Below are 21,236 nucleotides of genomic sequence, written 5' to 3'. Positions count from 1 at the left end.
ATCTTTGCATGTTACGAGAACTACTTATTTCAACTTTCTGCACTCTTCCAGTTAGGTACGAATTAAACCATTTGTGCACTGTCCCACTCATGCCACAATACTTGAGCTTGTCTAGCATAATTTCATGATTTACACATTGCTCTTCTAACTCTGCCATCTTGAAATTCGCAAACTGTGCCACACAACGTTCTACTCAATACAGCAATGAACAATAACTAACAGTCCGCAGCTCGTGGTCGTGCGGTAGCGTTTCCGCTTCCCACGCCCGGGTTCCCGGGTTCGATTCCCGGTGGGGTCAGGGATTTTCTCTGCCTCGTGATGACTGGGTGTTGTGTGATGTCCTTAGGTTAGTTAGGTTTAAGTAGTTCTAAGTTCTAGGGGACTGATGACCATAGATGTTAAGTCCCATAGTGCTCAGAGCCATTTGAACAATAACTAACAAATATACAGCAATGAAACTTCTGGCAGTTACACATTAAACACAGGTGTGTGCAAGGATGGCAATGACATTTCGCTCCAACACACCACTGATGCGAAATTACAAATGTTCCAGAATTTTTTGAATGATCTTGTAGTTCCATGCGTGTACCTTTCAAGGGCCTCTGTTAATTTCCAGTCTTGAACTGGGATTAAACATTATGTTAAAAGGAAGCTGGGAAGAGCTGCCCTAGGGGACACCATCATCATAACTTTCGACATCTGAGCCTTGAATAGGTTGACAATTTACTTGACTTCAGTGTTTTACACTGAGTGGAGTAGTGCAGTTGTCAAGAGCTGAATACCATTCCAGTAATAAAAATTGTGACAATTCCTAGAGACAACTGTGGATTGTTTTCAAATGCTATTGCATATAGAGATTACTTGATAATGAAGATCTTTGCCAAATCCTTTACTTTGCCATGAATGGAAAATTGCAAAGAAAATTCATCACCATCTGTGGCAGAGGTGGGAAGGATAGTGGATAGGATATTCCTAATTTCAGGGCATGATGAGAGTTAGTTGAAACCCTGGTGTAAAACATGATTCAGTTGGTTCAGTACTGGGTGGTACTGAGTCATGAGGGGAATGCTCCTCTGTGGCCGGAGAGTGGGACTTTGGGAGGTGGTGGGTGACTGGACAGATAAGGTACAGGAGATCTGTTTTAGTACAAGGTTAGGGGGGAATTACAGTCTGTAAAGGCCTCAGTATATTTTGAGAGGGACCACTCGTCACTACAGATGTGACATCCAGGGGTGACTAGGCTGTATGGAAGGGATTTCTTGATATGGAATGGTTGGCAGCTGCCGAAGTTGAGGTACTGCAGGTGGTTGGTAGGTTTGATATGGACAGAGGTCCTGATGTAGCCATCTTTGAGGTGGTCAACATCGACGTAGGTGAGTTGCTGGGATGAGGAGGAACAGGTGAAATGAATGTGGGAGAAGGTGTTGAGGTTTTTGGAACTGTGGATAGGGCATCCTAACCCACAGTCCAGATCATGAACATGTCATCAGTGAACCTAAGCTGAGGGGTCTGGGATTCTGGACGGTTAGGAATGATTCCTCTAGATGGCCCATGAACACGTTTTGGCATAGGATAGTGTCATGCAGGTGCCCATTGCTGTAACACGGATTTGTCTGTCTGTGATGCTCTCAAAAAGGAGAAGTTTTGGGTGAAGATGAATGTAGTTGATTATGGTGATCAGCAAGGAGTTTATAGGTTTGGAGTCAGTTGGGGATTGGGATAGGTAATGTTCAATAGCAGCAAGGCCATAGGCATTAGGGATGTTAGTGTAGAGGGATCTGGCATTAATAATGATGAACGATGTGCTGTGTGGTAAAGAAACAGCAACTCTGGAGGGTCAGTGGAAGAAATGGTTGGTGTATGTTATACAGAAGAGTAAGTTATAGGTAAAAGGATGAAGGTGTTTGTCTGCATGAGCAGGGATTCTCTCACTGGGGCACAGTAAAAAGCCACAATAGGGTGCCCTGGCTGGTTGGATTTATGGATTTTAGGCAGCATGTAGGTGGATAGACTCATGGGGGAGGTTCTGGGATGGGCCTAATGATTTGAGGAGATAGTGTGTGACGGATTTTTTTTTACGTGCATGAGTGCAATGCTCCAATTGCAGCGGATTATACATTGCTGCTGCAATGCAATTTCTTTTATAATTTTTGTTCACCTACCTCTTTACAGCGGTAGATCTTCGCACGTAAACTCCTGACAGCAGCTACTTACGAGATCACAGAAAAGCAGTGTTGAGGAAACCGTAACCTCATAGCTACACACCGAAGGCCGCTATAAGTAAAATTTGCTGAAAATTGTCTATGTACTTTAAAGGAATGATTCGGAAAGGGGATGTCACTTGTACTTTAAACATGAAGTTCAAATTTAAACCTTCAATAGATCTTTATTGCCGTGAAGCAATATTATCAGCCCACATTTACGAAAATTACTAAAGTTTCTGCTCACAGTTATCACCATACCTAAAACAGCCAGAACTTTTACCTTCCCAAATTCCGAAACCAATTACTTGTAACACAGTCAATGATTGGCCAATTACTTCTGCACATGATATTCAGTGGTTGTCTTTAGTTAAAGTTTATGCTCGCCATCCAATACTCAGTAAGAATATACTCAGTACCGCCACACTATATAATTCAAAGTTCACCCGGGATTTTTGTTGGAACGAATTATCACAACACTCTAAAGTTTTCATAAACAGTTTCTGGTCACTACCAGATACCATTAACACTGGACCATAATGCAGAAGTCATACCAAGACTTCATCTTACACATAATGCGAAAAGTCACATCCAGCATAACTGCCTCCAATCAAAGCTAGCTCGTGACTCCCTTCTCACTCTCCCAAACTCAAAACTATATCTCCTCGCTAGGCGGCCAACCATCTAGCTTCTCATTGGCTGTCAGCACTTACGACCAATGAGAACTCACTTCTAGGGTGCGACTCGCGCCAAAATCTAGCAAGCATCAACCACTTCTCTAGGCTCATTGAGGTCATCAAATTAAGTAACACAAAACTCTCTAATTAAATAAACAAAACAAAATGAACTATAAGCTTTACTCTACATCTGGAAATTTATTATGTAGTCGAGAATGTTCTGGCTGTCTTATACATAAGCATACATACATAGGATGTGTGACTACTGTGTACGGATGCAGGAGGAGCTGGCCACTGTTCGTAAACAACTGAACGTGTTGATGACCGCGGTCAGCCGTCTTCAGCCTGCTGCCTCGGAGCGTAGAGGCAGTGGGGAGTCTGGTGCGTCGCATGGTACACCCTAGGTGTTAAACGCTTCACCCACTGTCCCTGCTGTCGAGGCATCTTCGCGGATACTGGGCGCGGTTGGGCCACCCTCTCCCCAAGGGGAGTGTCGGGTTCAGCGGCATTCGCGGTCAATGTGGAGGCTGCCCGTGTGGCATCGCCCGCTCTGCCTGTGAGTGGACATGTGGCCGCTCCTTCAGCAAGGCCCAAGCAGGCACACGGGGGGAGGGGTTTATTAGTTATTGGGAACTCCAACGTTAGGTGGGTGATGGAGCCCCTTAAGGAAATAGTAGAAAGGTCGGGGAAGAAGGCCAGTGTTCACTCTGTCTGCTTGCCGGGAGGTCTCATCCGAGATGTGGAGGAGGCCCTGCCGGCGGCGATAGAGAGCACTGGGTGCACCCGACTGCAAATTGTTGCTCATGTCGGCACCAATGACTCCTGCCGTCTGGGTTCAGAGGTCATCCTCAGTTCGTACAGGCGGTTGGCAGAATTGGTGAAGGCGGAAAGCCTCGCTCGCGGGGTGGAATCAGAGCTAACTATTTGTAGTATCGTTCCCAGAACCGATCGCGGTCCTCTGGTTTGGAGCCGAGTGGAAGGCTTAAACCAGAGGCTCAGACGATTCTGCGGAGATGTGGGGTGCAAATTTCTCGACCTTCGCTATCGGGTGGAGAAATGTAAGGTCCCCCTGAATAGGTCAGGCGTGCACTACACGCCGGAAGCGGCTACAAGGGTAGCGGAGTACGTGTGGAGTGCACATGGGGGTTTTTTAGGTTAGAGAATTCCCTCCCTAGGCCCGACAAGACGCCTCCTGAGACTCAGCAAGATAGGAGTAGGCAAAATGCAACAGGGAATAACAATATTAATGTGCTAATAGTAAATTGCAGGAGCGTCTATAGAAAGGTCCCAGAACTACTCTCATTAATAAACGGTCACAATGCCCATATAGTACTAGGGACAGAAAGTTGGCTGAAACCAGACGCAAACAGTAATGAAATCCTAAACTCAGATTGGAATGTATACCGCAGAGACAGGCTGGACAGTGAAGGGGGAGGTGTGTTTATAGCGATAAGAAGTGCAATAGTATCGAAGGAAATTGACGGAGATCAGAAATGTGAAATAATCTGGGTGAAGGTCATGGTTAAAGCAGGCTCAGCCATGGTAATTGGATGTCTCTATAGGCCCCCTGGCTCAGCAGCTGTTGTTGCTGAGCACCTGAAGGGTAATTTGGAAAATATTTCGAGTAGATTTCCCCACCATGTTATAGTTCTGGATGGAGATTTTAATTTGCCAGATATAGACTGGGAGACTCAAACGTTCATAACAGTTGGCAGGGACAAAGAATCCAGTGAAATTTTTTTAAGTGCTTTATCTGAAAACTACCTTGAGCAGTTAAACAGAGAATTGAGTCGTGGCGATAACATATAAGACCTTCTGGTGACAAACAGACCCGAACTATTTGAAACTGTTAACGCAGAACAGGGAATCAGTGATCATAAGGCGGTTACTGCATCGATGATTTCATCTGTAAATAGAAATATTAAAAAAGGTGGAAGATTTTTTTGTTTAGCAAAAGTGACAAAAAGCAGATTACAGAGTACCTGATGGCTCAACACAAAAGTTTTGTCTCAAGTACAGATAGTGTTGAGGATCAGTGGACAAAGTTCAAAAACATCGTACAATATGCGTTAGATGAGTATGTGCCAAGCAAGATCATAAGAGATGGAAAAGAGCCACCGCAGTACAACAACCGAGTTAGAAAATTGCTGCGGAAGCAAAGGGAACTTCACAGCAAACATAAACATAGCCAAAGCCTTGCAGACAAACAAAAATTACGCGAAGTGAAATGTAGTGTGAGGAGGGCTATGCGAGAGGCGTTCAATGAATTCGAAAGTAAAGTTCTATGTACTGACTTGGCAGAAAATCCTAAGAAATTTTGGTCTTATGTCAAAGCGGTAGGTGGATCAAAACAAAATGTCAAGACACTCTGTGACCAAAATGGTACTGAAACAGAGGATGACAGACTAAAGGCCGAAATACTAAATGTCTTTTTCCAAAGCTGTTTCACAGAGGAAGACTGCACTGTAGTTCCTTCTCTAGATTGTCGAACAGATGACAAAATGGTAGATATCGAAATAGACGACAGAGAGATAGAGAAACAGTTAAAATCGCTCAAAAGAGGAAAGGCTGCTGGGCCTGATGGGATACCAGTTCGATTTTACACAGAGTACGCGAAGGAACTTGCCCCCTTCTTGCAGCGGTGTACTGTAGGACTCTAGAAGAGCGTAGCATTCCAAAGGATTGGAAAAGGGCACAGGTCATGCCCGTTTTCAAGAAGGGACATCGAACAGATGTGCAGAACTATAGACCTATATCTCTAACGTCGATCAGTTGTAGAATTTTGGAACACGTATTATGTTCGAGTATAATGACTTTTCTGGAGACTAGAAATCTACTCTGTAGGAATCAGCATGGGTTTCGAAAAAAACGGTCGTGTGAAACCCAGCTCGCACTATTCGTCCACAAGACTCAGAGGGCCATAGACACGGGTTCACAGGTAGATGCAGTGTTTGTTGACTTCCGCAAGGCGTTCGATACAGTTCCCCATAGTCGTTTAATGAACAAAGTAAGAGCATATGGACTATCAGACCAATTCTGTGATTGGATTGAAGAGTTCCTAGATAACAGAAGGCAGCATGTCATTCTCAATGGAGAGAAGTCTTCCGAAGTAAGAGCGATTTCAGGTGTGCCACAGGGGAGTGTCATAGGACCGTTGCTATTCAAAATATACATAAATGACCTTGTGGATGACATTGGAAGTTCACTGACGCTTTTTGCAGATGATGCTGTGGTGTATCGAGAGGTTGTAACACTGGAAAATTGTACTGAAATGCAGGAGGATCTGCAGTGAATTGACGCATGGTGCACGGAATGGCAATTGAATCTCAATGTAGACAACTGTAATGCGCTGCGAATACATAGAAAGATAGATCCTTTATCATTTAGCTACAAAATAGCAGGTCAGCAACTGCAAGCAGTTAATTCCATCAATTATCTGGGAGTACGCATTAGGAGTGATTTAAAATGGAATGATCATATAAAGTTGATAGTTGGTAAAGCAGATGCCAGACTGAGATTCATTGGAAGAATCCTAAGGAAATGCAATCCGAAAACAAAGGAAATAGGTTACAGTATGCTTGTTCGCCCACTGCTTGAATAATGCTCAGCAGTGTGGGATCAGTACCAGATAGGGTTGATAGAAGAGATAGAGAAGATCCAACGGAGAGCAGCGCGCTTCATTACAGGATCATTTAGTAATCGTGCAAGCGTTACGGAGATGATAGATAAACTCCTGTGGAAGACTCTGCAAGAGAAATGCTCAGTAGCTCGGTACGGACTTTTGTTAAAGTTTTGAGAACATACCTTCACCGAAGAGTCAAGCAGTATATTTTTCCCTCCTACGTATATCTTGCGAAGAGACCATGAGGATAAAATCAGAGAGATTAGAGTCCACACAGAAGCATACCGACAATCCTTCTTTCCACGAATAATACGAGACTTGAATATAAGGGAGAACTGATAGAGGTACAAGGTACCCTCCGCCACACACCGTTGGGTGGCTTGTGGAGTATGGATGTAGATGTAGACATCCGACTTTCACTAGTAGGGGAACCACTAGTGGATTCGTTCCCATGTTACAGAGTTGGAACACTTGCCAGTTCCTGTAGAGAATTACACGAATGATTTTTAATAATGCCGAACGTCCCACATACTCTCACGCACGCATTCTCATTCACACGCACCCGAACACACAATACACATATTACTTAGAATTCTTGAAATTATTATTATAGAAAAGTTACAGAGGTTTTCTGAAACTAAAAACTTTCCAAATTAACATATGAACACTGAAAGTGTTATCAGAGCATCGTACATAGCCACTGAAGGTGAACTATTACATCACTATATTTATTTAAATTCTTGACTGTCGGAAACTTACTTTTTTTTTTTTTTTTTTTTTTTTTTTTTTTACTAACTTCCAAAATACAACTATTTTTGATCTCAGACTTTGACATATTATTTGTTTTCACAACAGAAGGATGTACATCAAATATGACATTCCTCAGGTTATTCCTTTATTAGTTATTAATATTTTTAGTTTCGTATCATATAAGTGGCCTGCCAGTGCTACTCCACTGCTTTCACACGCGCAGCTGCAACAGATGGTCGTGACGTCAGTCTGCAGGACATAACTCGTCCGTTACTGACCGTATAATACTCTACCGGCTTACATTGCAGCCCACATACATTCTGAAGTAAACTTTTTAATAGATAAATGAGCGATCGTGCACTAGTTGCGACGCCACAAGTGGATATACTGTTTTTATAATTCCACCTTGTTTGATGGAATGCGACTGCAGCTGTTCAAAGACTTGAGGAAAATAGATACCAACAGCTGTAATTTTAGTCAATAATTTTATTTAGCTACCAGTTTTGCTGCCTCTTTACCATCATATTCAGGCCCCTGCAACAAAACTAGGTAAGTCATCTAGTATTTTATGTTATTTTGAGAACCACTATATCCAACTGGTTTCTGCAGACTGCTTCTCAGCAGACATAGACACTTCACACCACTAATGAAGGTCTAACAGTTTTGGCAACAAGAGAAGCGGTGCAAAACTGGATTGTGAACTTCACAATTCCTTTACTACAGTTGACTTACTTGAAATGTTTAGCCAATCCTCTTCTCTGGATATGTGGCTGTGTTGATCCCCATAACTTCTTCTCCGAAGAAATAATGCTGGTTAGAGGAACCAAAAATTTACTCTCTCTCTCACTAGAAATAACTCAGTACTCTCATACTTTCAGTTCATCTCAGCTATATTTACGTTTCCGCAGGTTTCACATAAGCATACAAACTCTTGCTAGTCAACTATACCGATAACCATTAGACACTATTAAATATAATCACAATTGCCTGGTTTTACCAACCAAATAATTTATAGACGTCCCATGCATCTTGCTTCATTCAGAGCTAAGACATGAAGAAAGTTAAAAGTCTATAGTCAAATGTTCGTTTTTCTTTTTTTTTCCAACAATCACATTCACTAACACAGCAAAGAATAGCATTTAATTACTCCATGTCCTCTCTCACAGCGTCTGTGGCTCTTGCGCAAACACTTATCAGTGTTGTTTGACTATCCCACTTATCATCTTCCAAATACAAACTTCAAACCTGCACACAGAAACCAGCGGTGCAGTAGATGCGTTTCCCCTCTCTTACTTACTTTTAAACTGTTGGGTGTTTGAGACGGCGGAAGGCTGTGTGTCTCTAGAATTTACACCAAAATTCTCGAGTCTTACATATCCCTCCCCTTAGCTCAAACACGCGATATTTTATACATATTCATTATGTACTTTAATATCTCACATAATGCTAATTTACATTTTAATCAGTATAGATTATTTTTCTTTTAGTAATCGTGTACTTAATATCTAGCTCTTCTTTTTTTGCTTTGATAATAACTATATGAGCATTTCACCTAATGTCAGAGTTAGTACTTTTAATCTAGGAACCATGCAGACAACATTCATGATTACCAATCACAAATGCCAGGTGTCATAGACACTTCATTATCTCTTTCTTCATTCTAATTCTCTGTACTATTTTTTCTTTAGTACATAATAGTTTCATTACCTACAGTAGCTTGTAGTCAGGAGGAACTCTGGGCAAATAATTGTTCTTTCCGACACTCATAAACATAAAACATAATAATGCTAGTGGAATGTAGAATTCAAATTTACCAGAATAATTCCTACAAAATGTGTGACTTCTGCCATGATACTGTCCTTCTCCCTTTAGAAACAGTATCTATACCTTACATATGGGTTGACCCCAAGAGTGCACTTCCTCCTCTTTCAGTAGGTATGCCCCTCTTAATTCCTATTTTCCTATGGTACAGGTCAGTCCCCTTCTTGGTGCCCCTGTCCGCACAGTGCAGGTCAGCCTTTCTCAGGTCTGCCTATCTGCCCTTTATATCCAACAAATGCTGGGTGCCCCCCCCCCCCCCCCCTTATTCTTCCTGAGTAGGACTCACGGTTCATTTCCTAAGTATACATATTTATGTACCTATAATTAAATATTATCTGGAAAATAAAATCTATTTCACACTTAACACTCACTTCCTAATACTTCATTTAATCCCCTAGAGTCCTCCACTACTCTTCCATTTCTAAGCTTCCAGTAGACACCACATTTATATACATTATTCAATATGTCATACATTTACTTACGCTATACTTGCCCCCCTATCCTACAAATCATCAGAACAAATGTTCGACTGACATTCCTGAATAATTATCACAATTAGTTCCTCCCTGGCTTATGCTCATTAATTCCTCCTTGGCTTATACTCTCCTTAATTACTCACACTTCCTTCTTATGTATCCCTGATCTAGAATCATCATAGTTTTTATATCCTTCTGTACATATGCAATATAGAATCATCATTGTTCTTATACATATATTTTAGTATATATATATGAATGTTAGTTTTTTTCATGTAACTAGGAAATGTAGAACCGTCATAATAAATGACAATGTGTGCATATTTCCCTACAGTGTCCCTATATAACCATGTGTGCGATGTAGAACCGTTACAATAAATGACAATGTGTGCATCCTTTCCCGATGTGTGTTCTGCGTTAGCCATGTTTGTACTTACAGTACCCACCCCTCGAAAACTAATATAAACCCTCCCCTATACATCACATCTCATAAAAGGTAAAAAAAAAAAAATTCTGCATTATGTATAAAATTATGTATCACATTATGACAATTATGTAATGATTCATACAAAATCACATTTTCTATTACTTTAGTATTCTTTGCAGTTTATCAATCTGCACCCAGGTTTGCACAGACCAACTGGATAAGAGATTACTTTCAAAGAATAGCTTAGGCAAAAATAAGACCTAGCTATACGTGGATGGTGGGAGAGACTGGCTGGCTAGACAAAAATAAGACCTAACTATACGTGGAGAGCGTCGGCTGCTGTTGGCACTACAATCGAGACCACCGCTAACTAGGACGGAGCATGAAGGCAACTTAAATACTTATCGGGCACAATCCTCTGACAACCGAGGACGACTTCTTCCAAATACTTAGTGGGCACACTCCTCCAGAGACTGTGTCGGCTGCTGTCAACATTACAATTGAGACCACCACTGACTAGAGCGGAGTGTGAAGACAACTTAATCACATACCAAGAGCAGGTTTTGGTGCCATTATCACACTTCCACACTGGTATGTTTCTCTAATAGTGGATAAAAGGATAGTATAAGAAGTAGAGTGATAGTGTAAGAAGTGGGGGATAGTGTAAGAAGTTGGGGGAATTCAGTGCAGGAAAATTTATTGCAGAAGAAACACCGAAAACAACTAGGGATTCGACAGTCATCACTCTGACCGTTAACACAGAATGTTAATGTCCTTGGTAGATATACAATTTTATATCCTTAACATTGTATTTTCCTTTTTCTGATCCTGTTATAGGATTTACTAAAAATAGGGCTTTGGGATGTATTACCACTTGTACTCGGTAAGGTCCTTCATACTTTTGGAAAAATTTATGCCTTGCAAAGTGTGATTTAGACAATTTTACTGTAATACCTTTTTCTTTAAACCTTTTCAGAGTTTTACTCAAGGTCAGGCAATGCTCTTCCCAGGTAGATGAGATTACTAGTATATCATCTACATATATTATTAAATCCTTTAACAATTCCCTTCCTAAAGCCTCATCCAGTGCACGTATAAACATGGATACTGAGATATTTAGTCCAAACAGTAACACATTAAAATGATACAATTTCCCATCCCATAGAAATGCTGTATATTTCTTTGATTCAGGATGTAACCGAATTTGCCAATATCCAGCAGTCAGGTCCATCATGCTAAAATATTTTGCTTTCTCAAATTTGGACAATAATTCATCGATGTTAATGGGTCTGCCTCGTTCCGTCTCTATATGCTTATTCAAAGTACACACGTCTAGTACTAACCACACACCGCATGTAGCCTTTTTTTACTGCTACCAAGGGGTTATTAATGATGCTAGAGCTAAATTCTATTATGTTATGGTAAATCTTTTGTCAATTTCTTCCTTAGCTGCTTTTTTTAAACTTACTGGTATTGGATAAGGCTTACAGAAAAATGGACTACTATCTTTGATTTTAAATTTACATACATAGTCACTAATACTGCCCAGACGATCAGAAAATACCATTTCATATTCCAATAGAATTTCAGATAAATCTAATTTTTGGTCATTGGTTAATATTGGAGTTTCGTTTACTTTGTTTAGTATGTCAGCACGGTATGATACGTGACTTAAGTTATCAATTGCTGGTGACTATCTTGCTGTAGCAGTTAATCTCAGACATCAACTCTCAGTTGTTTGTTTACCAATATAGCTGTCCGCCACAAACTTTACACAATATTTGTAGTCACCTTTTCCAAAATAAACAAAATTCTCCTCAAATTCAATATGACATTAAATTCTGATAGCCAGTCTAGGCCAAATAACGCATCCCTATTGATATTTTCTTCTACTAAAAGTGTCTGATGAAATGGGATATCTCCAATGTTGCAGTTCACCTGGGTCTCATGTTTTACAACTTTGCTCTTAGTTCCAGTAATACTGACTATATACACTCCCGTTACTGGTAATATCGGTAAGTGATGTTTCGTTCGTAATGAGTTAAAGAAAGCACTAGAAATAAGTGACACTTCACTCCCGGAATCTATAAATATGTTAACTTCAAAATCCTCCACTTTTCCTATTATTATTGGTTGTGGATTAATGGTAGTTAAGCTCAGTTCTTCAAGTAACAACCTTTCTTTGGTTGGTATTTTATGCACGAAATTAACATACCTATTATAAGCCAGGGCTCCTAATTTTTTTCTACGGCCTGGGCCCCGGCCCTGAATCCAGATTGCACTATGTTTTCCTAATTATTGGTGATCACAGACAGCAAAGGACTTGGAAGAGCAGTTGAACGGAATGGATAGTGTCTTGAAAGGAGGATATAAGATGACAAAAGCAAAACAAGGATAATGGAATGTAGTCATATTAAGTTGGGTGATGCTGAGGGTATTAGATTAGGAAATGAGACACTTAAAGTAGTAAAGGAGTTTTGCTAAAGGATATAAAATGTAGACTGGCAATGGGAAGGAAAGCGTTTCTGAAGAAGAGAAATTTGTTAACATCGAGTATAGATTTGAATGTCAGGAAGTCGTTTCTGAAAGTATCTGTATGGAGTGTAGCCATGTATGGAAGTGAAACATGGACGATAAACAGTTTAGACAAGAAGAGAACAGAAGCTTTCGAAATGTGGTGCTACAGAAGAATGCTGAAGATTAGATGGGTAGATCACATAACTAATGAGGAGGTGTTGAATAGGATTGGGGAGAAGAGAAGTTTGTGGCACAACTTGACTAGAAGAAGGGATTGGTTGGTAGGACATGTTCTGAGGCATCAAGGGATCACCAATTTAGTATTGGAGGGCAGCGTGGAGGGTAAAAATTGTAGAGGGAGACCAAGATATGAATACACCAAGCAGATTCAGAAGGATGTAGGTTGCAGTAGGTACTGGGAGATGAAGAAGCTTGCACAGGATAGAGTAGCATGGAGAGCTGCATCAAACCAGTCTCAGGACTGAAGACCACAACAACAACGGTGATCACCGGTTGGTTACCAAATCGGGGTATTACTTCACCATTTTGTACTCTATTACTACTTGGTACAAATTCTTGTGAAGTAACTGGATCTAAATTCGAAGGAGGATGCGTCTTCTGATAATCTTCGTTACACTGGTGTACTCCGGTTACTTCCGGTACACTGGTGTACTCTAGCTAAGTTGGCCTCATGTCTCTTAAAATTGCTATTACTGTTATTACTACCTCTTCTGAAATTCTGATTTTCATTTTGATGTATGTTCTCATTGCAGTCTTTGTTTAAGGCATCAAGTGCATCTACAAAGGATAATAATTCTTCTACGGTTCTCCACCCGCTACATAATACATCCTTCCTTGCGTAAATGGGTAAACGTCTTATTAAAATTCACACCAACCCTTCTTCCTCCATGGGCTTATTTAAGTGCTTCACTCTCATTAAATGCCAGACAAAATACTTTCACATAGTACCCCACAAACTGTTGTAATACTTTGGGTCTCACAAGTCGGATATCAATTTTTTCCTGGGCGCTTGCTGACCAATCCTTCTTCTTAAACTTTTTTCTGGAAATCTGTCCAAGACGAAAAATTCTGTATGTTCACTGTGCCCCACTCTGAACCTTCTCCTAAAAGGAACCCCAACGCAAATTCAATCTTTTTTGAATCTTCCCAAGTCTTGAGCAAGGCTTGATTGAACCTTTTCAAAAAATGAGCAGGATGTACTTCCCCATCCAGCTTGAACTTAGGGAACTGTCTAGATAACCCTGAATTTGCTGCCCATTGTAAATTTGTCATTACTTTGCTAGTTAATACTACGTTGGCAGAAGTTACTCTATTATTTACTTTGTCCTGCATACGTTTGAATTCTTTCCACAGTTCATCTACATTTCTCTTGGTATTGCTAAGTTCAGAAGATAAAATTGGAGACACATTGTTGGAGGATACTCTCCCAGCAACGTTTCTGTCTATCGCCTCTTCTACTTGTTCCTCCAGACTGCTTATATTTATTGTGTTTGATGTTGCTAGTTTCTCTTTAAATTTACTTTCCACATTAACAACTCGAGTTTTAACGCCTGCAATTTGCGATTGGACTGTAGGGATTAGCTTGTCCTGTTTCTCAACACTTTCCTTTAAAGTGTGTAGTCTCTGCTTTACCGCATCAAATGTAACATTACATATACTTTGAAACGATCCTAATTTTTCACTAAATTCAGACTCCACATTATTACACTTATCCACAATATCAAATTTTAGTTTTTTAGCTAAGTCCTGAAATTGGTTACTCTGGGTCTGACTAAAGACAGTGAACAGTTGGTTTACATGGATAGACCAAAAATTACTTAATTCATTCTTTAAATCTAATTGCAAACTCTCCACTTAATCATTTAAGGCACTGAACTTAGCATTTAAAACCTCACCCAGTGCTTCTAGTTTTTCACTTAAAATTAGCACTTAGTTCCTTTCTTAAAGCAGCTGAATCTGCCTTCTGTTCGTCTAATTTATCATTTAACTGAGTATTTACTGAATCTAACTTAAGACTTAGTTCTTGTCTTAAAGTGGCTGAATTTGCACTCTGTGCATCTAATTTTTCACTTAAAGTTGCGATTTGAGCCTTTGCAGCTGCACTTTGGTCGTTTAATCTAGCATTTAGTTGAGTAGTCACTGAGTCTAGTTTAAGACTTAGTGCTTTATTTAAATTTGCTACCTCAGTTCACTCTGGCATTTCTTTTGTTACTGTCATGGCCATGGTTGGTTCTGATGTTTCCCCAGTTTTTTCAGTATTATCCATATTTTTCTTACTTTTAGATCATGTTATCATTAAAAATATTCCACTCTTAATATAAGAACTATACTAAGTCTATTATTGAACAGTGTCCTTAACTTCACAATCAATTAATTAATTGTCATTTGCTCACCCAGCATAGAGTTTTAAGCTGCATCGGTGAGCAGGTGTGGAATCAGTGTCGGTGAACAGCACACGTGCCGGCAACATCAAAGGTTGGTTTCAGTGTCGGTGCTGGTGAATGGATTTGTAGTCAGCACCGGTAAGCAGCAGCTGGTGCTGTTGGCGACGGTTGCTGGCTACAGGGACCACGCCCCGTGCTGTGTGTGAGGGCTGCTTACTCTCCACACTGGATTTGCATCATTAAATAGATCTTGTTGTAAATCTTCATATTCTTAACTGTTGAGATTTTCCTTGCGTCTTCTCTTGGATGGTATTTATTAATTTTCAGCTCTTTTTACCGTTTATGCAGAATCCAACTCTGCGAAACAATTTCCCTGCCTTGTTACTATTGGTTGCTATAGCAACTCACAATATCTTTTTTATCTTGATTTCGTTTGAAAATTCCTCTTTCTTCGAGTTCTGATCATGTCGGTCCCCACTTTCTACTGGTTTTGGTGACAAGAGAAGCGGTGCAAAACTGGATTGCAAACTTCACACTTCTCTTAACACAGTTGACTTACTTGGAACGTTTAGTCAATCCTCTTCTCTGGATATGCGGCTGCGTCAATCTCCACAACTTCTTCTCCGAAGAAATAATGCTGGTTAGAGGAACCAAAAATTTACTCTCTCTCCCTCTCTCTCACTAGAAATAACTTGGTACTCTCATACTTTCGGTTCATCTCAGGTATATTTACGTTATCACAAGTTTCACATAAGCATACAAACTCTTGCAAGTCAACTACACCAATAACCATTAGATACTATTAAATATAATCACAATTGCCTAGTTTTAACAACCAAATAATTTATAGACATCCCATGCGTCTTGCTCCTTTCAGAGCTAAGACATGAAGTTAAAAGTCTATACTCAAATTTTCGTTATTCTTTTTTTTATCAACAATCACATTCACTAACACAGCAAAGAACAGCATTTAATTACTCCGTGTCCTCTCACAGAGTGTCTGTGGCTCTTGTGGCAAACACTTGTCAGCGTTGTTTGACTGCCCAACTGATCGTCTTCTCATTACAAATTCCAACATGCACACAGAAACCGGCGGTGCAGTAAATACATTTCCACTCTCTTACTTACTTCTAAAATATTGGGTGTTCGAGATGGTGGAAGGCCGAGTGTCTCTAGAATTTACACCGAAATTCTCGAGTCAGTACAAAGGGTCCACATCTGCTGAGAAGAGGTCTGCAGAAACACAAATGACTAGATGTTACAGGAAACTGAAGATCGTGCCAATGAGGCACCAAAACTAGTAGCTAAGTAAAATTATGGCTGTTGGTACCTTAAAGGATATCCAGTTGGATTTCTGGAATAGTGGTTACTGTGGCATCGTTTGTAGTGGATGAATGTGACAGCTGGATGAATCCCTCTGCTAGGTAATCCCTGCACTTCAAAACCACAGTCCTGAACCCTTTGTTGGCAGATAGGATTATAAGGTTGGGATCAGTTTTTAGGTCGTGGATTTCAATTCTTTCTGCAAATAAAAGTTTGGTTTCTGTTTAAGGCTGGTTTGAGGTAAGGAAATTCTGGAATGTTAACAGGGAGTGATCAGGGGACAACGGGTATGGATCATAGTTGGATGAAGAACTGAACTGAGTCTCGTAGAGATCAACACTGGTTTTGGGTTGAGTATGATTGGTAGTGTTGGTGACAAACTGTTTCCATTGTATGGACTGGAAGAAGGAGAGAAGGTGTTTAACAAGTCCAGCATGATGGAATTTGGGAGTGGGGTAGAGGTAAGGTCTTTGGAAAGGATGGATACTTCTGTAGGATTAAGGCTTTTGGAATAAAGATTCCTGACTGTGTTTCAGGTCTGTTTAGCTTTTGGATTCTGTATGGTGGTAGGAAGGAGTTTCTGAAGGTGGTGTAAATGTAGTAGGTCTGCAAAGCAGGGTTTGTTGCTACAACGGGATATGAGGAAAGCCTAGAAGATATGTAGAAGTGGTGAATAGTGGTAGTCCAAGGCAGCAATAAGTGGCAAACAGGTTGTGAAGTTTTTTGAGGTAGCATTGTGCATGCGATTCTAGTTCTTTGAGGGCAAGAGTTTCAGTATGAGAGATGGGATGGAGGAACTTGGGATTGCAGAGCAGGAAAATTTTATGGATGGACAGGATGTATTTGCAAGGGGGTTTGGACCTGATTTACATAGTTTTGCAGAATTAAGTTGGTGAGGGCTATGAACTGGCAGAATTTGAAGGAGGGGTTGCACGTGGAGATGGGTACCATATCTTATGGACTATAAGATACAACGGACTATAAGACACACCTAAATTTTTAATCATTTTTTTAAATAACATTTTTCCATTTTTATTATTAGGTTGCAAATCCAGACTAAAAAAATTCTTAGTTTGTAAAACCAAACTGACCTTTAAAATCCCTGAAAACTGTCATCTGAACTTTCTTCTTCTTCTTCTTCCTTTTTGGCATCCTCTTCATATGTAAAACGGTCTCCACTGTCATCGAGAGTGTTATTTGTGCCACACTTCTTGAAACATTTAACAATAATGTCTTCTCTCACACTAGACCATGACTGTTTCTTCCACTGACACACTTGCATGCTTGTAGTTCATTTTAAAGCTCTCTTCATTGTGATTTCATGTTGGGTTTCATCCACATCCATTTATTCCATTCCTCTCTCATATACACTTAAATGGTTTATTTATCGAGACATTAAGAGGTTGCAATTGTGAAGTAAGTCCTTCCAGAATAATAGCAAGCTCTGTAGTTCCCTGTCTCAATTTCTCTTTCACAGAATTTTTCAAATGACTTCTAAACTTATCTTGCATGAGAAGAGAACTCTTCTTCAATAAATCACCTTTCCTTCTTTTGCACACTCTGTTAATCCATAATTTCGTACCAGTCCCATCTACCCAATCTTTGTCATGTACATAAACAACAACACCTGGTGGTATTTCAGAAGGTTTTGGCACTGTTTCGTGCTAGAAAATGATCATTGGAATAAGAAAGGACAACAGTGTATCACATTTGTCATGTCCCCTTGTTTTTATAGTTAACAGTTTTAGCACCTTTCATGACAATAGTTCTGTTACTCAGAGCATCAAATGTCAGAGTTTTTTGTCCATATTTGTTATTTGGCTTAGTTCCACATTGGTTTTCTTGCAATGTTGAATATTAAGGTGATAAAAAGATAATATTTTCTCTTCATACTCTTGTGACATTTTTTGAGATATTTTGGTTTTGGTTCACATGCTAAGTCCACGACACTTCATAAACCTATAGTACCAACCAACTTCACCCTTAAAGTCTGTTAAGTTCTAATGTAGTGCTAGCTTACAAGCACGTATTTGAAACATTTTTGTATTAGTTTCAATGCCATTTTAACAGTGTCCTTGAATCCATTTCAATAAGTCATCTCCTATTTTTGGCCATTTTGCAATCAATCCACTATTTGAACATTTATTTCAGTTCTTCTTTACTAGCCTGCCAATCATGAATGGTTTTTTCTATTGGTGGTAGGCTGAAGTGCCACTCAGGTGCTCTGTTTCCACGTTATTCTGCATACCAGTATGCTATTACTTTCAATTAACAGCCTGCATCATATGAATACCTTTTATTTTTTTATTTTCGTTACAAAACTAGCTACAAAAAAAAAAAACATAGTACTGTTAATGATAACACAAATCACTTTTAGTTCAAATTCACTGACATTGTAGACTGTAATGCTGCATCATAGGCTAGACAGTGTTCAGGGTTTGTGATGGCTAGGTGGGAGGAATACAGTGTCAGCAGGCTTGCGAATTCCCACAACTCATGTTCATTGCATCAGTTCACTGCTGCTACTGGTTGAATTCAATGTTGCCAGATAGAGATAGGTTTCCAGCAGCATTGAATATATGGCCATTTTTAAGACTGATGGGAATTTTAAATCAAACATTGGACATTTTTATATTAATTTCGAGTACAAAATGCTCCTGCATTTTGGAGGCACTTTTATGAAGAAATAAGTGTGTTTTATAGTCCGTAAAATATGGTAATTTGTAATTTGATTGTATGGCTATTTGTGAGGGAGGGGGGGGGGGGGGGGGGGAGGAATTCTGTTGTGCCAGACAACACAGACAAGAGCAGAGGAACAGTACGTGGCACTGGGTTCTGGCTAGGGATAAGGAAACTTTTCTGTATTGGTGCAGATGGAAGGACTAAGTTTCCATGGTGGTAAAAATAATTAAATTACATAAAAATACTTGCAAAAAAAGTTGAAAAAAATACGCAAAATACATGGTAAAAATCACAGGAAGGGTGGAACAGATGAAGTATGATGGAAAAATGTGAAACCTAAGGCAGTGAATAGTGAAAATGAACTAAAATCGACATGAAAACACAATGAGATCAAAGAGAAATATAAATAAAAAGGTGGTATTCTGGGATGCAGGAAGATGGTGAATATGTATGAAGAGAGGGGATAGCAGATGTAAATGGATTGGGTGAGCTTAGAATGTCTGTGCTGGAATAAGGGAAGAGAAACAGGGAGATAGGGTGGGGTTGGTAGGTTCAACGAGTTTGTGTTGCATATGAAAGTATGGAAAATAACACACAAAAATAAGAAAGAGTGAGGGAAGAAGAGTGAGCAATTTGGAGATCTAGGATTAATTACGTTGGCAGGAATAATGTGGGACATGAGGTACTGCAATCAGTGCAGTCATGTAGCCACATGTTATGCACAGATGAGATGGCTGGTACAGTGCAGCTCATACATTAGAGCATGTGTGGTCTGGAAGTTGACAAGTAAAGCACAGGAAAAAAGAAAAAGAAAATGATGAATAATAAGCAAAGTAATGTGTAGAGAATAGTAACAAAGAAAAACAGCATTGGGTGGCGAGATGGAAGAAAAACCACTAGGCAAAAATCAAACAATGGAAAATCCAGGATGTAATAATGACAATATTAAGAAAATGATAGACTGGTACACACCATGAAGAAGAGACATTGAGTTGCAGACACACACAACAGAAAGAGTGGTATACATTTGAGCTTTTGGCCAAAAGGCCTTCTTCTAAAGTAGAAACACACACACACACACACACACACACACACACACACACACACATTCACACAAGCACAACTTGCATACACCAGACCACTGTCTCTGTTGACCACTGAGGCAAGATTGCAAACAGCAACTGTGCCTGATGAGAGAAGCAATCTGTGAGTAGTCATGGCAAAGAGCAAGCTGGTGCAGGGAGAGGGAGGGATAAGAGGACAGGTGAAGGGGAAGATGTAGTGCTGCTATTGGGAGATGAAAGGCATGGTGGGGGGGGGGGGGGGGGGTAGGGCTGGTAGCTGCAGTCAGGAGGTACGGGAAGCAGGGGGCGGGGGCCGGGGGAGAGGTGGAGCAGCGGAAAAGGCGAAAAGTAGAGGAGGGAAGAAAGACTAGTGGGTGCACTGTGGAACAGAAAGCTGTATAGTGCTGGAGTGGGACCATGGAAGGGAATAGATAGATGAAGGACAGGGACTAGCAAAGGTTGAGGCCAGGGAGGTTACAAGAACATAGGATAAACTGCAGGGAGAGTTCCCATCTGTGCAATTCAGAAAAGCTAGTGTTGATAAGAAGGATCCAGAAGGGCCAGACTGTGAAGCAGTCACTGTTGTGAAGCACATTATGTTGGCCTTGGACTACCACTATCGACCATATCTACAACATACACTAAGCCTCCATCACATGCCCTCATAACTGACAAACAATATCTCATAGATCTAATACAATTACCCCACCCTCAGAAACTCCCTCCCATCACCATACAGAATACAGAACCTAAACAGATGTGGAACTAAGTCATGAATCCTTCCTCCAAACGCCTTCATCCCATAAAAGTATCAGTACTTTCTAAAGGCCTTACCTTTTCACATGTGAATTGTTGAAGACCTTCTCTCCTTCTCCTGGCCCCTACAGTGGAAAAAGTATTTTTGCCACCAATTCTACCAATCACACTCAACCTAAAGCCAGTTCAATCCTCCATCCAACTGTGATCCACCCAAATTGCTCCCAAATCACCCTCTGTTAACATTCCTGAATTTCTTAAACTCAAACCTTGCTATAACAACATTCCCAAAATCCCTCAAAATGGAAATCAACCTTACTGATCCCAATCTTTTAACCTTACCTGCTGACAAAGGCTCCACCACTGTGGCTTTGAACTGCAGGGAATACCTGGTGGAGAGACTCCTCCAGCTATCAGATTTATCCACCGACAAACTCTGCCACAGTGACCCTATTTCAGATATCCAACAGGATCTCCTTCTTGCCTCAAATTCTTAAGCCCATCCCAGAACCTCT

At 40.3% G+C, this 21,236-nt stretch overlaps 1 protein-coding gene across 6 annotated transcripts in view; it reads right to left on the bottom strand.

Moving 5' to 3' along the window:
- The window catches only part of LOC124776844 (protein Mpv17-like), a 323,979-nt gene that overhangs the window by 53,727 nt on the left and 249,016 nt on the right, over window positions 1–21,236 (bottom strand). The window contains exon 5 of one of the 6 annotated variants that reach the window (XM_047252013.1): window positions 15,724–16,129. The exons of the other annotated variants lie outside the window; for them this stretch is intronic. Within the exon in view, the coding sequence (XP_047107969.1) occupies window positions 16,076–16,129 (54 nt within the window). The 3' untranslated portion in view covers window positions 15,724–16,075. Of the gene's footprint in view, window positions 1–15,723; window positions 16,130–21,236 lie in introns of those variants that run through there. 6 annotated transcript variants of the gene reach the window in all.

This window comes from Schistocerca piceifrons, chromosome 2, assembly GCF_021461385.2.
Source record: "Schistocerca piceifrons isolate TAMUIC-IGC-003096 chromosome 2, iqSchPice1.1, whole genome shotgun sequence".
Lineage (NCBI taxonomy): Eukaryota > Metazoa > Arthropoda > Insecta > Orthoptera > Acrididae > Schistocerca > Schistocerca piceifrons.
Note: the sequence above shows the minus strand (reverse complement) of the source record. Positions and strands in the feature narration are given on the sequence as shown.